Source organism: Antrostomus carolinensis, unplaced genomic scaffold (assembly GCF_000700745.2).
Source record: "Antrostomus carolinensis isolate BGI_N321 unplaced genomic scaffold, ASM70074v2 scaffold18625, whole genome shotgun sequence".
Taxonomy (NCBI): Eukaryota; Metazoa; Chordata; class Aves; order Caprimulgiformes; family Caprimulgidae; genus Antrostomus; species Antrostomus carolinensis.
The window spans coordinates 695-15,243 of NW_010315896.1; the positions used below are offsets into that span (position 1 = coordinate 695).

The 14,549-nt window shown below is 52.1% G+C and overlaps 1 protein-coding gene across 1 annotated transcript; it reads left to right on the plus strand.

Moving 5' to 3' along the window:
* Nucleotides 1–11,061: 11,061 nt before the first annotated feature.
* LOC104525059 (beta-galactoside-binding lectin) lies at nt 11,062–14,549 on the plus strand. Its single transcript, XM_010168113.1, has 4 exons — nt 11,062–11,111; nt 12,383–12,462; nt 13,770–13,941; nt 14,342–14,549. The coding sequence occupies exons 1-4, from the start codon at nt 11,103–11,105 to the stop codon at nt 14,483–14,485; spliced, it is 405 nt and encodes a 134-aa protein (XP_010166415.1). The 5' UTR covers nt 11,062–11,102; the 3' UTR covers nt 14,486–14,549.

Sequence of the window (14,549 nt, forward strand, 5' to 3'; positions counted from 1 at the left end):
TTGAGAGTGGGCTAGCAATGACATCAGCCAGCTCCCTCAGCACACGTGGGTGCATCCCATCAGGGCCAATGGACTTGTGGGTGTTAAGGTTGCAAAGTCAATGCAACACTTGTGGGTGTTAAGGTTGCAGAGTCCTGGGCTCTCTGCTCCTTTCTCTCTGATTCAGCTCCAGGGCTCTGCTTGGAGGGTCTGAGCAGCAAGGATGGATGCACTGGCCTCGGTGGAGGGGTAAGGGTTGGAGGGCCCTGCCAGGGCTCAGGAAGGTCAACCCACTCCCTTGCCCTGAGGGGTCCTTGCAGGCAAGCAGTAATCCCAAGGCAGAGGGATAGGGAACACATAGCCCAGGATACGTGGCTAGGTGGCCTGGTGCCAAGGTGGGCAGCTCAGCTCTGTTGCCCAGCAAGAGATAGTGTGGGCACTGGTGTGACAGGCTCCCAGCACCTGTCTGAGAGCAGGAGGAGGTGGAGGCACAACAGCAGCAGAGGTCCTGCATGAGCCCTCATCTCCTCCCCAACCCACCAGCTACACCACAAGGATGCTGCATGGCTCAGTCTATGTGGAGGTTGTAGCGAAGCTCAGTAGCAGGTGTTTTGGTTGGAGAGATTTCTGGGAGGTGCCAGGTGCCATCTGTGGTTTCTCTGCCATGCCTGGGGTCTTTGCAGGGCTGGGAGAAGGAAAAGAACAGATAGCAATGAAGTGATGGAGAGTTTGAAAGAAGTCCAACAGAGACACCCTGAGAAACGAAACAAGTCGTAAAATCTTGCAGAAAAACAGTGCTCCGCACCCAGCCGAGCCCACTCCTGGAGCTGCCAAAAAGGCATCCTTGGCTCAGAGGCAGGCAGTCATAAACCCAGGTAGAGACTTCCCAGGGAGGGAAAGTATTACCTGTTGAGCAAGTCCTGGACTACCTTCACCCACCAGCTGGGAGTGTTGAGCACTGTGGGGAGACAAAGCAGGCAGTCCTCCCACTGCAGCCTTCAGCACAGCAAAAGGAGGAGGAGGAGAGGGGAAGCAGCAGCTCTGGTTTCTCTGTGGCATCCAAGTTGAGAGAGTGGATGGGCCATTTGGAGAGGGGACCAGCCCCTAGTGAAGGTGGGGTGGGTGCCTCAGCCAAGTAGGGTAACCAGTTATCATTGCTGGGGAGACGGCTAGGGAAGGCGGAGTGCCTTCGCAGTTTTTGGCAGCCTGGCCAGCAGGCCCCTTGTGTTTTTCAGCACCCTTCTTGAACTCAAACCTTCATGGCTGGAGAAGTGGTCCTGTTCACTTGTAGGGCTGGTTCTCCAGCCCCCCTGCCCCACCAGACCCAACGTGTCCTTCTCCCAGTTCCTCCTGTGCTGCTCAATCCCTATCGTGGGTACAGTTCCTCCTCAACTTGCTTGGCAGGTAAAACCTTCCCTGCCTGTGAAGCCGAGCTCACACCCTGAGGCAGCTGAATGAAGCACCATGTGGGGGAAGGCCCTGTCCTGCTCACTGCTGGTTTTCCTTCCCTTTCCCCCAAATAAACAGGCGGCCACAAAGAGAGACAAACATCTTTGTTTCCAAAGCAGGAAGGGCTGTCAGAATGGCATGTCTCCCTGTGTCTCGTCAGGGGTTAGATAAGTACCCGAGGGCCACGGAGAGCCCTGCCACACAGCACAAGTCCTTGCTGACAGTGCTATTGTTAAGAAGGGGTGCATTTGGGGAGGGCTGGGGCTTTTGCTCCCTGCTTGTTTCTCTCCAGGAAAGTCACGGCTGATGCCTTCTTGCCCAGGGACACTTCCATCCCCAACAGCTCTTATCCAGAACAGACACCAGCTTGGCACTCACCAAGGGGTATGCAGGGAGGCCCCCATTTCTGAACCTCTACATGTGCCCCAGGGCTGGCAGGCACACCACAGGGTGCCAAAACTGAGCTCAAAAGGACTGGTTTTCTCTTGGGTCTGCCCAGTCCAACCTGACAAGTGGACCCAGCAGTGCTCCTTGGGTTGCTCCTTCCAGGAGCTCGAGGGTCAGAGCTGGTGAAACAAGCCCAGGATGCTCACCCTGCCCAGGCTGGGGGATGCCTCGCCCAGAGCTTGGTTTAGAGCTGGGTCCTGCAAAGGTCCTTTCCCTCTTGGGACGAGTTTACACAACAGCGGACCATGTAGGGACACTGCTTTCCCTCTAAAGTTACGTCCTTATCATGGGCTTGACCTGTGGATTTCTCTCATCTCCCCATCTTCTCTTTGAATGAGAGGAGGTGCATTATGTTACAGTTTGAACCTGCCTGAGTAAATTCAGCCAGGAGAATCTCTCTGGTTTTCCCTGTTTGGTTAGATGGGAATGGAAATGACAAATCCTGGCTGTCACCTGCTTCTGGAGCAAAAGCCCAAGGGCCTGGAGGTTGGTACCTCTCAAATGTCCAGGGTTTTTGAAGCTAATCCACCCTGCAAAAGAAAACTCTTAGACTGAAGGACTCGAGGCTGTGGACCTCCAGGGGAAGGGTGAACAAGTGTGAACAAGCCCTCTGGAGCCAGTGGTGCAGGGGATACCACATGAACCATGTCAGGGTGATCTCTGAAACACTGTCACCAGCCCAGGGTCTAGGGTAGGAGGGGAAGTCAGGCAGGTTTAGTAGCCCTATTGGGTAGCCATAATCAGTAGCTGCAGCCAAGGGGAAGTGATAAATGCCTCCCTGTACAGGAGGGAGCTTTGCAGGGGTTCCATTTCTGCTCCTTGATGCTTCTGTCTTGTCATGCCCATGAGGATGTGCCCAGCACCTTCCTCCATCCTCAGGCAGTGCCTTCTGCCCTTCCCTTCTGGGCTGTGCTCCCCTGCAGACACTTACTGTGATAAAGCCAAGAGAGAAGCTAAATGCATTAATTCCTTCCCCAGTTCTGGTGGCATCTCAGGGATCAGAACCCTGGGGTATAAAGGCTGAGCCTCCCACAGGTGCAACTGCCTTTGGCCTCACGATGTACCTGGTGAACCTGCTGTGGGCTGAACAGACAGCACAGACCTGCCCCACAAGGCATGCCCCACAGACTGGCTACCTATGGGGAATATAGGGTGCACCCAAAAATACATGGCTGGCTGATGGACTCTCCTTTACCTTCTATGCTGGGAAAGAACAGCAGGCTTCATGCTGTGAGCATGCCACCAAATCACTGGTGCACGGACGCTGCAAGTTAATGTCCATCCTTCTTCCCCCAGGCTCCTGCTGCAAAAAGGTTAAGCAGAAGCTGACACTCTCTAATCAGTCCCTTGCCCCACCTATGACCCTACTGCCTACCAACCAGGAGCCCATGGGCCAACAATGCTTCATAAAATCCTCAAAGCTGTCCCATAGCAGTCAGTTGGCATGTCAAGTGCTGCACCCCCAGCCAAAGTTGGGAGTTTGTGAATGCTCAGCCTCTATGTCCATCACAACGAGAGCAAGACTACAGTCCCATAGAACAATGCCATGTTGTTCACTTGGATGCCAAGTGCATCATCATGCTTCCCTTCTTTTTCCCAAGCCACCCAGTTCTGCTGGGATGGGAGTTGGTCATTGGTTTTCTTCCAGAAAAATGAGATGGTCCTTTGTTTGGGAAAGGCTGAGGACCCCCATCCTGAAGCACAGGACAGAAGAGAGGGAGGGTACTGCCAGTTGTGAGGGAGTGTGAGCTCATGCTCTTGAGGAAATGGCCTGTATTACCACCCCACCAGCTGCTGCTGTGAACCTACCCTAGCTCCAGATCTGGAGGAGGGAACCAAGGAGATCCCAAGTGTGGACCCTATCTTTTGCCCTAAGGTGTGGACAGTTAAAAACTGGACTGGGCTGAGCATCCGAAGACTTCCTGAGCACTGCAAGCAGGCAAAGCCAAGCTTTGGCATCAGTGGGGTGCTTCAGCACCTGCTCTTTGCCCAGGCAGCAAAGCAAGCCAGAGAAGCCAGAGGTGAGGAAGAGTGAGCTCTTGCGTGGGACACGATGATGGATGAGTGTGCAGGCTGGCAGGGGTAGAGACGGCTCTGCAAAGGGCTTCCTCAGAGATCCACTTGCAAAATCTCCCGAAGGAGCTCCACAGCCTCACCACAGTTGTGATGTGCATGTACCCAGCAGCCCTGGAGGGTGCTCAGGCCCCCTTGCAAGGGGGTGGGAACCAACAGCGTTGCAGGGGATGACACATCCCAGCACTTCCCACTGCCTCCAAACCGCGATAGCATCCCAGAGGAGCGCCCTGCGCTTTCTCTCCCCAAATAGTACGAGCCTCGGGGAAGGGAGGGTGCCAAGCCCTGCCAAAACACCCTCCCATCTCAGCAGCCGATCCCGGCGGATAACAGATGGCTCGCTAGCAAGAGGGAAATTGTTCCAACTGGCTGTAGGGTGGCAGACAGCAGCTGCCCAACAGGGCTCAGTACCGCCTAACTGGGGCACCAACTGAGGGAAGGCCCATGCAACTGAAACCCCTGAGGGAGTTTTGAGGGGCCCCTAGTCAAGAAGTGGAGGGGAGTCCCAGGCTGTGCTGGCTTTGGGGCCAGGGGAATATGTCCCCTTTAGGGAATGGTGAGCTGTGCCACCCGCATGACCCCAAGGGAGGGCAGAAGCGTGTCCACCCAAAGCGATCCTCTTTCCTCCAGCTCCCGCTGCCTGGCAGGGCCCCACTGACCCTCAGAAAGGCCAAGCTGGCATTCTGCCTGCCTTGTCTTCAGCCCAGCTGTGCTGATGCCCTGTGGTGCCACATGCTTTGGAGGCTCTCCAAGCACGAGCTGTGCCCCTAATGCTGGCTCGTGGGCTGGCTGCAGACAAACACATTTGCCAAAACAGATGCAATGGCCCATGCAGGGCACATCTCAGTGAGAAAAAATTGATGTGCTCCAGGATCCCTGCCAGCCTCACCTCCCAAGCAGCTCTGATGCCATTTCTGTTGTATGGACACTAACATCACATCCCACACCTTAAGTACCACTTTGCATGTACAAAAAAAAAGATGTTTTCAGGCTTCTTTGTCATTCCTGCCAGCAAAGCCTATTCAAGGCAACCTTTTTCTTCAGGACTGTCATTCCAGACTGGTTTTTACACACATCACTCGCTGAAAAATGGTATGTGGCTGAGTTTCGATCTCAAGGGTGTTGCAGGAGAACGTGCATGTATTCCATGAACTTGCTTCTCCTGAGCACTTTTTCTTAGAAGAGCTGAAACCGGCATCTGGGTTACTGTAACATGTTCAAACACAACATCCACTTACAGTTTGCATATTAAGTACAGCAAACAAACCTCTGCCCAGCGCATCTCAAAAGTCACTTTAGCAGGCAACAAACCAAGACAGGGAATACGCCTCAGCAGGTCATTTCTAGGCTTGAAATAGGCTCAATGTTAGATTCCTAAGGCACTGCAAGGACACCAGTTTGGGTATTACAGCAGTGTAGAGCTGGTGGCCACAATCAGTCGATAGCCTGCAGCTTTTCTGCTCTGGCACATCACTGCTGAAACATCTGACCCTCCTGCACGGAGCTGCATTCCCTTGCCCTTGAACTCTCAGCACTAGCCAGCAACCCATGAATATTCCTTAGATTCATATTTTAGCACAATATTCCCTTTCTGTCCTGCAGTGGTGGCACTGGGCTTATGTTGCAGGGCCCCTGGAAGTCATTAGCCAACGTCCAGATGAGCAGTAGCAATGTTTTCCCCTCTATAGTCAGCGTTTGCTGAGCTTGTGGCTCTGCTTTCGAAACATGTAATTTCTTAAAGGTCAGGTTTGAAGCCTTGCCTGCACAGCCTGAACAATGCATGCTTCACCCCAACTCATTTTCACTTCTACCTTTTCCTTTCTTTCTATTTCTTCAACTTGATTTATTTAAAGAAAAAAATGGAAATTCACGCTACTGGTTAAAGTTTTATTTCCCATTTTCTTTAAATTAGAAAAATATTACCAGTTTTAAATTGTGTGGCAAAGTTGTATGAGGTCCCTAATTGTACTTTGCCTACAGCAGAACCTGAGCCTTACTCCATTCACTGTCCAGCTTTCCCCAGTCTGCTGTCCCCTTCTGGCTCAGCAGCCATTGCCCAACCTGCTGCAAGGCTTTTCTTAACCTGTATTTGCAGCTCTTGGAAATCTTCTACATGCAGCAATTGCCCAGTCAGGGCTGTGTCATTTCAACCTCTCTGTGTCAAAACCAAGAACGTGCTTTCCTAAAGCGTCAGGCCGCCCCTCCTTGATTTGCCTTCGCTGTGCCGCCCTGGGCCAAGTGCTCTTAAGCTGAAATGAAAATGGCCCGAAGCCTTCCCAAACCTGGGATTAAAGATCTGCTAACTCCACTGCTCCAGCCTCACAGTCAGGTTTGTTCTCGTCCAAGTTAATCGAAGGCTTGGCGCTTTCGTTTTGCTGTGCTGGCAGTATTTCTAGCACCGTTGGGAGAGGAGTCCTCCTGCATATCACCCAGGTGGAGGAACTAACCCAGATCAGTTGGTGGTTTCTTGCTGTTCTTGTGTGCTAGAAGGGCACTCGAATAGCTTGGATGAACCATCTTCATGGGCTGACACCGGCTGATCCACACTGCCCACAGCCATGACCCAGTCCCCAGCTTCCTCCCGCCCTCCTGGCCAGGGCACTGTACCTGTCCCGCAGCTGCAGGGATACCACCCTGGCTGGCAGGCCAGGCATACTCCCTTCTCCACGCACCCAGGGAAGGTTTACACCCCAGACATGAGATGAAGCCCAACATAAGCCCAACAGAGGTGCAGGGGAGGAGGTGGGGATCACGGCTTTGGGGAGCTCCTAGGATGCTCTTTGAGGTGTGTCTAACACATCCCGGTGCCATTAGCATGAGCAAGACTCATTCCCACTTCCCCAAGCTGTAATTTCAGGCTCACTTGGATAAATCACCTTGTCCCTTTGATAACATTTGCAAGATTATCTTCACCACTGGGGAACATATTTCCATACTAATTTAATGAAAGCAGAGTTTCTGGAGTCAGCAGGAGCCAGAGACCCACAGACAGCTCCTAATCTAGGAAATTGGATGTGGTTGGAAAGGTTTCAGCAGGCAAAGCTTGGGAGATCCTGCTGTGGCTCATTCCTGATGTGAGGCTCTGTGTCCACAAGATAATAAATCTGAGTCTAGCACACCTAATCCTGAATTTAAAATACCACAGCCCACATAACACAAAGTGGCTGAACAGGTACAAAGACACTCTGCTAGTGGAAAGATGTTGCAAATCACTGAAGAAGTAATTGCAGCCGAAACAGGCTTTTGCCAGCTGGAGAGCAACGTATACAGGTGGACTTTGGTCACGTAGTCCACAGGATTTTCAGCCAGGCCTTTTCCCAGTCCTCCAAGATCATGAGTCAGGATGCCTTGTCTGTCGCTGCATCCCTTACAAGCAGATTTGGGGGCAGATCATCCCCCTTTTGCTTCAGACCCTTGCCTGACTGGTCTATTTCTTTGGCAGCTGCCAAACCACATTGGTTAGAGCTACCCAATAGCTCAGCCCAGCAGTTCAACTCAACCCCACAGCGTGCAGTAGCCGGACTCCAGCCCTCAGCACACAGGACCAGTCCAGGTTTGTTGAGGCATACCAGTGCCTATCAGCTAGACTAGAAGGCAGGCCCTAAATCAAGGGTACTCACAATGATGAAACTCACCCTCAGCAACCATGTTTCCCCCTTCAGCCTGAACTGAATTACAGCTTGGAGGTTGAGCACGTCCACAAGGAAAGCTGGGAGCTCAAGAAACTGCCATGTCAGCATGGAGAGATCAGCACGTGTTTTTTGGGTGTCAAGGAAAGCGCAGAAAGAAGGCTGAGGCTCTGGTAGAAGAGCTGCAATGAAAACCATGGGCAGTTCTAGCAACAGATGGGGGTGTCCAGTCCCTTCTATGGGAATGACGGGTCACAGCCAGCATCAGGGGGTGAGCTTGGGCCCCAAAGGCAGTGGCAGTTTTTTCAGGACTGTCTGGGATTGCTCACCATAGAAGGGTAATTTGCGCTTTCCAAGGACGAGTAAGTAGACAGGGACATTGTGCAAGGCAAGGCTAGTGAGAGGGCAGCGAGGAGCCAGCCTGGCTCTGAAGCACAGGCCACAGGAGAGGTGCCCAGGGTCAGGACCTGAGTGGGATGCCTAACCTCTAGCATAGGACATTCTTGGTGGGGACTTTGCTGTGATTTCTGGCCTTGCACACGTGCCAGCTGTGAATTTGGTCTGCCCCTGCCATGGCAGCTGGCTCTGTTATACTGACTTCTCCTGGCCCTGTCCTGTCCAGGACACACGATCCCGGTCTGGAGAACGCAAGTGCCGATGCAAACACCACCTGCCTCACCCTCATAACCAGAGGTGAGGCACTGCTGAAGTAATATCCCACAGACGCTACTCCCTTCTCCACGCTTGTGGCTCCCTCTGGCCAAGAGTTTGGCACAGCCAAGGGCACTGTTTGCAGCAACATCATCGGGTCCACTCACTCCCTTTGGCTTGGGCAAAGAAGATCTTTTGCTTCCCAAGGAACGATGCAGATGAGCATCTCTCCCTGTAATTCAAAGTAAGGATTTTCAATGTGATGCAGGACTGCTCTCCTGGTGAGCAAGAGCCTGGCTGGAAGGGTGGAGGAAAAGGGACCTATCACACTGCTGAGTTCCCACACAGCAGGAGAGGCCCATGCCACCAAGGTCTGCTGTGATCTGTCCTCATCTTCCTCATCTCCATCCTTTGCAGATCAGATGGCTGATCCACCACACACTAATAAGGAATGAGGCGATGGGAGGTGAGGGTTACCAGCTCTAACCAGCCTGGCTCTGCCCTCTTCAACCCAAGGTGGCTCTTCCTACACCAAGTCACTCCTGAAAATAACGGGCAAGCACCTCTGCATCTTCAGCATGGTGGGGCAGGTGTCAGTGCAGCTGGGGACACCATCCCTGTCTAGTGTGCCATCAGGATGGGCAGGGACCTCCCTCCCTTGAATTCAGCCATACCTTGTGAGGATGCTCATCCTGGAGCTTTAGATTTTGTCACTTCGTCATGGTGGCTCCAACCCAGAGACACAGCATTGTACTGATGTAGGTATCCTTCTGCCTACCTTGTCTGTGGTATTGGCCTGTTGTGCTAATGCCATTAGATTCAAGGTTCCTTGAAAGCCAGGGGAGACACCTTGACTACCATCAAACAAACACAAGGCTGCCCGAGGTAGACTCAAGTCTGAAGGATTGATTTTCTTGATGTGAATAGCCTTCCCAGCATCTCCTGTGGGATGGTATCTCCTCCCTTGTTATCACCTGTTATCCATGAGCTGGTCTATAATCTTCCCAGCAGCATTTGGAGGAAGGTCCCTGGACAGGCATGACTCAAGGAGCTGGTGGCTGCTAAGGCTGGGTTACAGTGCCCAGCTGCCAGAAACGCTGCAGGAAACACAGAACCTACCCCTGACCTTTTAAATGGCCCCCACCATCTCCAGCTACACGTGTGCAAATATCTAAACACTTCCCTTCTATGTCCAAAACTTCTTTCAAGGGAACAGTCCCTCCTAGTCCGGCTCCTGCAACCTGCTAGACCACGGCTCCAGCAGCAGCTCATTTCCTTGGAGAGATGTTTGGGGTCCTTTACAGGGGTTCAGTCTCACAAAATCTTGGATTTGAAAGGAATTTATTATATTACATACACATGCCGAGCAGAGGGAAGCTGGCTCTAGTTACTTTTTCTCCTGCTGGGATGGAAGGGATCAGGCTCAAGGGCTGAACCCTGAGGCAGGTTTCCAAAGGAGGGAAAGGGAGATGGGTATGTCAGAGCAGAGAATCCCATTTTGGCCTTTACACCAGCCCCCTTTTGTTTTGGGGTGATTGATGACCTGGCCAAAGGCTGGAGCCTGGCCATGCCCTCCCCAGCTCCAGCAGGCAGGAGGGTCTCCCTGCTACCTCTGTTGGCACTGATGGCACCAACTGGAAGCACCCAAGAGTGACAGCCTCTGGGGTCATGCTTGATGGGGGTAAGAGGGATGGGGACTACCACATCCTCAGCAGAAGGGGAACCGATGGGCCTCACAGAAAGGGAGGAAGAAAGTATTTCACTGTGTTTCAGTTCTGGGCCTCTTAAGGAAATCACAGAGTGTCTTGTGATTTAGAGACAAATATGCAAGACAAGGAGAGCTTTAAGCCACAGGCTTGGCCGACTGCCTGAATTTTTCCCTCCTCTTTCAGTGTAATTACAGTTGAGCCATGTAGTAATTGGGTAACTTTTTCCAAAGGAATCCTTTCACCCAGAGTGAATCATACTTGCCACAAAGAGAACATGGAGGCAGATAAAAGACATATAGATTCTATGGCTTATTGTCATAGAGCATTTTGCCTCCATCCCCTTGTGTCTCAGCCCCCCAGGTGTGTCCAGGGTAGGTGCAAGAACCAGGCACTGAGCTTTCCTGGATAATTCCAACCCACTCCTCCAAGACGGCTTCCTCCTGGCTTGCTGTACCCTACAGCCAAGACAAACTGCATGGTTTTGAGGGCATCTAGGGGTTCTGCAGAATAAGGACTATTTTCGTTCCTTTGGTTCCTGTACCTACAAGAATGGGTGGTAAGGGCTGGACCAGCAGCAGGGCAGCCTCTGGGGATAGCAAGGCTTGATAGTGCAGCTGGGTGACCTTGGATCCAGCTTCAGTCACCTGCTCCTGGGGTTTCACCTAGATCACAAAGAGTTTCTGAGGTACTGTGTGCGCTCAGTGATATTTCTTCTGCTCCTGATTTAGCTAGAGCTGAAGAGAACCCAGCCCTCCTCCCAGATCCTTCCCGCCAAGTCTCAATCCATCTGACCATTTTCCGTGTGGGATAAAAGCCTTGGATAGTAAAACATTCATTGTAAAACTATTTTCCATTGGCTTCATGGCCACACACAGCTGGATCTCCTCCGGGAGCGGCCAGCAGCCTACTTGGAAGGGTTGGGTTTAGCATCCTGGAGAGGAGCCTGGGTGAGGGTGGGAGGAGGCAGCTCTGCCTGATAGGCCCTCCCTCCCTCCAAAACCAGCCCCTTCCATCCTTTCCTCGGGCTGATTGGAGAGTGGGGTGGAGAAGGGCTGGGACAACTCAACTCTCCATCTATTTAAAGGCAAGGGTGGGGCCCCTTCAGCCACTTGCCTGGGACTCTTGCACCTCGGTGGAAAGGAGCATCAGCCTGCAGAGCAGCACCATGTCTTGCGTGAGTAGAGAAAGGGATGGGGCAGCCAGTGGGTGGCTGCAGGGGCACCTTTGCTGGAGGCAGTGCTTGATGGAGTGGGACTGTGGAGAATGTGTTGGCTTGGTGTGAGGGTACTTGCATTGTCCTCCTGTGAGAGTGTCTGCTAGAGCTAGGTGCCTGCTGCTGGGGAGGAAGAATCCCTGCTGCATCCATTACAGAGGGCTGGCTGCTATTTCTTGTTTTGGCAGGAGTGGTTTGGGTTTTTTATTTTCCCTGCAGGATCCCTTTGGGGAGGCAGGGGTCCTTGCTGGTTTGGCTCCCAAGCTGGGGTAACCTGTTCTACAGCAGCTTTTCTCTGGGGAAGCAGCTGCAATAATGTCTATTTTTCTCTGAGCATCTCTTCTAGGCAGCCTTGCTGCTTGCTTCCTGGCTGAAGTTTTCATGAGTCACTGAAATGTGCTGTACAGAAGTGTCCTTCTGCAAAAGTCAAGGACTGCTGGGGAAATGCCTGTGTCAGAAGAGCTATTACACTTATTTGATTAATATATCTTTCATTAGATCGAGGGTGGTTAATCAGGGAGTGCCCCAAGTGCAGGTTTATTTAAGTGGTATGGCAAAAAATATTCTTAGTATTCTTGAGGTCTTGCCTCTTGTGTGATAGAAAATCAATACATATGGGTTTACCAGGGTATTTTCATTCTCCTAGAAAGAAGGTGGAAAAAGATATGTGTGTGGAGCAGGAGAATGTTCTTGCAAATGCTGAATGTAAAAAAAAAAAAAAAAAAAAAAAAAAAAACCAAAAAACCACCCCCCCCAAAAAAAACCCAAAACAACAAAAAAACCTCCACCCCACCAAGCCCTTGAGAGCTGGGGAGCAAAGTGTCTGAGCTCCTGGACCTGGGCAAGGCTTGAAGTTCAAATCCAAGCTAGGGGAAGGGAGTGGAGGCTCCATCCCTGCTCAGTCAGCCTTGTGTGGGACAACACAAGACCCATAAGGCACACAGGTGTGTTTGAGACAGGGTGGGTGTGATGGGAGCTTGCAAGTACTTGTGCTTCACTGCTGTGAAATACAGATATGTTAATGAGAGCAGCAGGAGAAATGTTGGGAAATCAGGCATGTCCCATGTGAGTGAGGTAACGTCTCTGGGGTGTCCCTGGTGCAGGGCCCTAGGGGAAGGGAGCTTCCCTGTCTCTCTAGCTGTCCAAAGCAATGCACTGTGTAGTAAGGAGAGCTGCCAAGTCAGAGCAACTCAGCAGGTACTGAGCTAACATCTCTGCCTCTATGTTCCCAGGGACCAGTATGCACCAACTTGGGTCTCAAGCCTGGCCAGCGCCTCATTGTCAAGGGGAAAATTGCACCAAGTGCCAAGAGGTAAGGTGTGCTGTGCTGCCCAGGTGTGGCCAAGGCACCACACTGAGTTGTCTTCTGCTGCTGGGGGCAGAAGGAATCCCTCCCGTGGGTGGGAGAGGAGCAGCTTTGGAAGGGTTTAATACCAGAAGCATTTTCCAGTGAGTCATTGCCTAATGCATGCTGCAGACACAGCTGCTAAGCCAGAGCAGATGTGAAGCTCCAGCTGCGTGCACTGGCAGTGACCACATCCTCTCTAGTGCAGGGTAAAGGAAATGGAAGCTGTGTCTATACTGAGATTTGGGTTGAGACCATCCCCACAGCCAACATCCTCTCTGCTGCATGAAGATGGCCCAAGAGTAGGCACACTGTTACAGTGCCTTGCTTCACTGGGCAGGAGAAGATTATAGCCCAAGCAGCTGGGAGGTCTTGGATGCTGTGAGCCACAGCTCCAGCTACTGGTGCAAATGGAAAGACTGCCTGTTACAGGAGGGGGTCTCGGGCAGATGAAGTTTCCTTTTGCCCAGTGGAGATACCTGTCAGGTGAGAGAAGGGGGAAGGTGGTGAGTGTGCAGGCAGGAGTAAGCAGAAGCATGCTCTTAACTCTGTAGGGATCAGGGTGGCTGGGGCCCCCAGGGAAGCCACTGCAGCAGCCTCTAGCCTTTGTGCAGCTGTGGGGCAGGTGGGGCCCCTTGGTGGGTAAGGTGGAGCCCGTAGCTGCTGTACCAGCACTAGCAGTGTTCCAGGAAACATGTCCCAGCTCTTCCCAGTGCCTTTGAAGTCTGATAGTGTCAGAGTGAAGCCTTCTGGGCTTTCTCTTGACAAATAATAAGCCTCTTCTCATCTGGGTAAGAGGCCTGAAGGCAAGGTGGACACTGAGTGAGGAAGCTGCTTCCTCCCACTGCCATTGCAGATGCTTTGGGATAGCTAATGACAAGGTAATTATTTCAGCTACCTGCAGGGTGGGGAGAAGGCAGTGGCTGTCAGGCAGGGTGCAACACCAGCTAACTGTTTAGGGCTGGAAGAAAGTCTGTGAAAAGCAACTGACTCCTTGGGAGCTGGTTTGGGTGCAGGAGAACTCCCTGTTCAGGGCTCTCACTCTCTTGTGAAGAGCTTTGTTGAAACCAAAGTGTCTCTCCCAGGGATGGCACTATGGGGCCTGTCACCACAGCAGAAGAGAGTACCCTCACTTACTGACTCTGCACCATCTTAGCAAAGCTGTGTAATTTAGTAAAGGCTTTCTCTTTGGTTACCCTCAGCTAGGCTTGAAGCAGCAGACTCAGACATTCATGGTAATGAGCAACATGCATTGATATCTTCTTTCTCTGCAGCTTTGTGATGAATCTGGGGAAGGATGCTTCCAACCTTGGGCTTCACTTCAACCCCCGTTTTGATGCTCATGGTGATGTGAACACCATCGTGTGTAATTCAAAGAAGGTGGAAGAGTGGGGTGCAGAGCACAGGGAGACTGTCTTCCCTTTCCAGAAGGGGGGCGCAGCAGAGGTAAGGCCTGGGACACGCACTCTGTACATGCCGTGGTGAAGGGAGGGTGCTTGGCACAGGGCACTCAACTGCAGGGGCTGTCTCAGGGTTGTCTGTACAGGAGGTGTCTGGCTTCTGTTTGGCCAGCACCACCATCCAGGGCTCTGAGCACTGATGGAGGATGGCGATCCATCCACTGATGTGCAAGCTCCATCTAGCTCAAAGGGATGTAACTATTGAACTGAGCAGGGAATGGGTGCTTATGGGAGACCAGAATAACACTCCTGCTGTTGAAGAGCAGGTTATGCTGCTAAGCATGTTCATCCTGCAAAGCGGAGGGTGGCCCAGCAATGCTGTGGGGGGCAAAGGCTTGAGGGTATCTTGGCAGAAACATTCTCTGACTTTTCCATTTATCTTGCAGATCTCTTTCATTGTGAACCAAAATGATCTGACAGTCCACCTGCCAGGCCACCAGTTCACGTTCCCTAACCGGCTTGGTCTCTCTGTCTTTGACTACTTTGATACACAAGGGGACTTCACAGTCCAGTCCATCAGTTGGGAATAACTTCCTCTGCACCTCCATCTCAAAGATACAGAAAAAGCAATCAATAAATAAGAGTTTTGGTCTA

Coding starts and splice junctions, on each gene's coding strand:
- LOC104525059 (XM_010168113.1), top strand. Junction 12,463..13,769: donor ATTGCACCAAGTGCCAAGAG/GTAAGGTGTGCT, acceptor CTTTCTCTGCAG/CTTTGTGATGAATCTGGGGA. Junction 13,942..14,341: donor AGAAGGGGGGCGCAGCAGAG/GTAAGGCCTGGG, acceptor TTTATCTTGCAG/ATCTCTTTCATTGTGAACCA.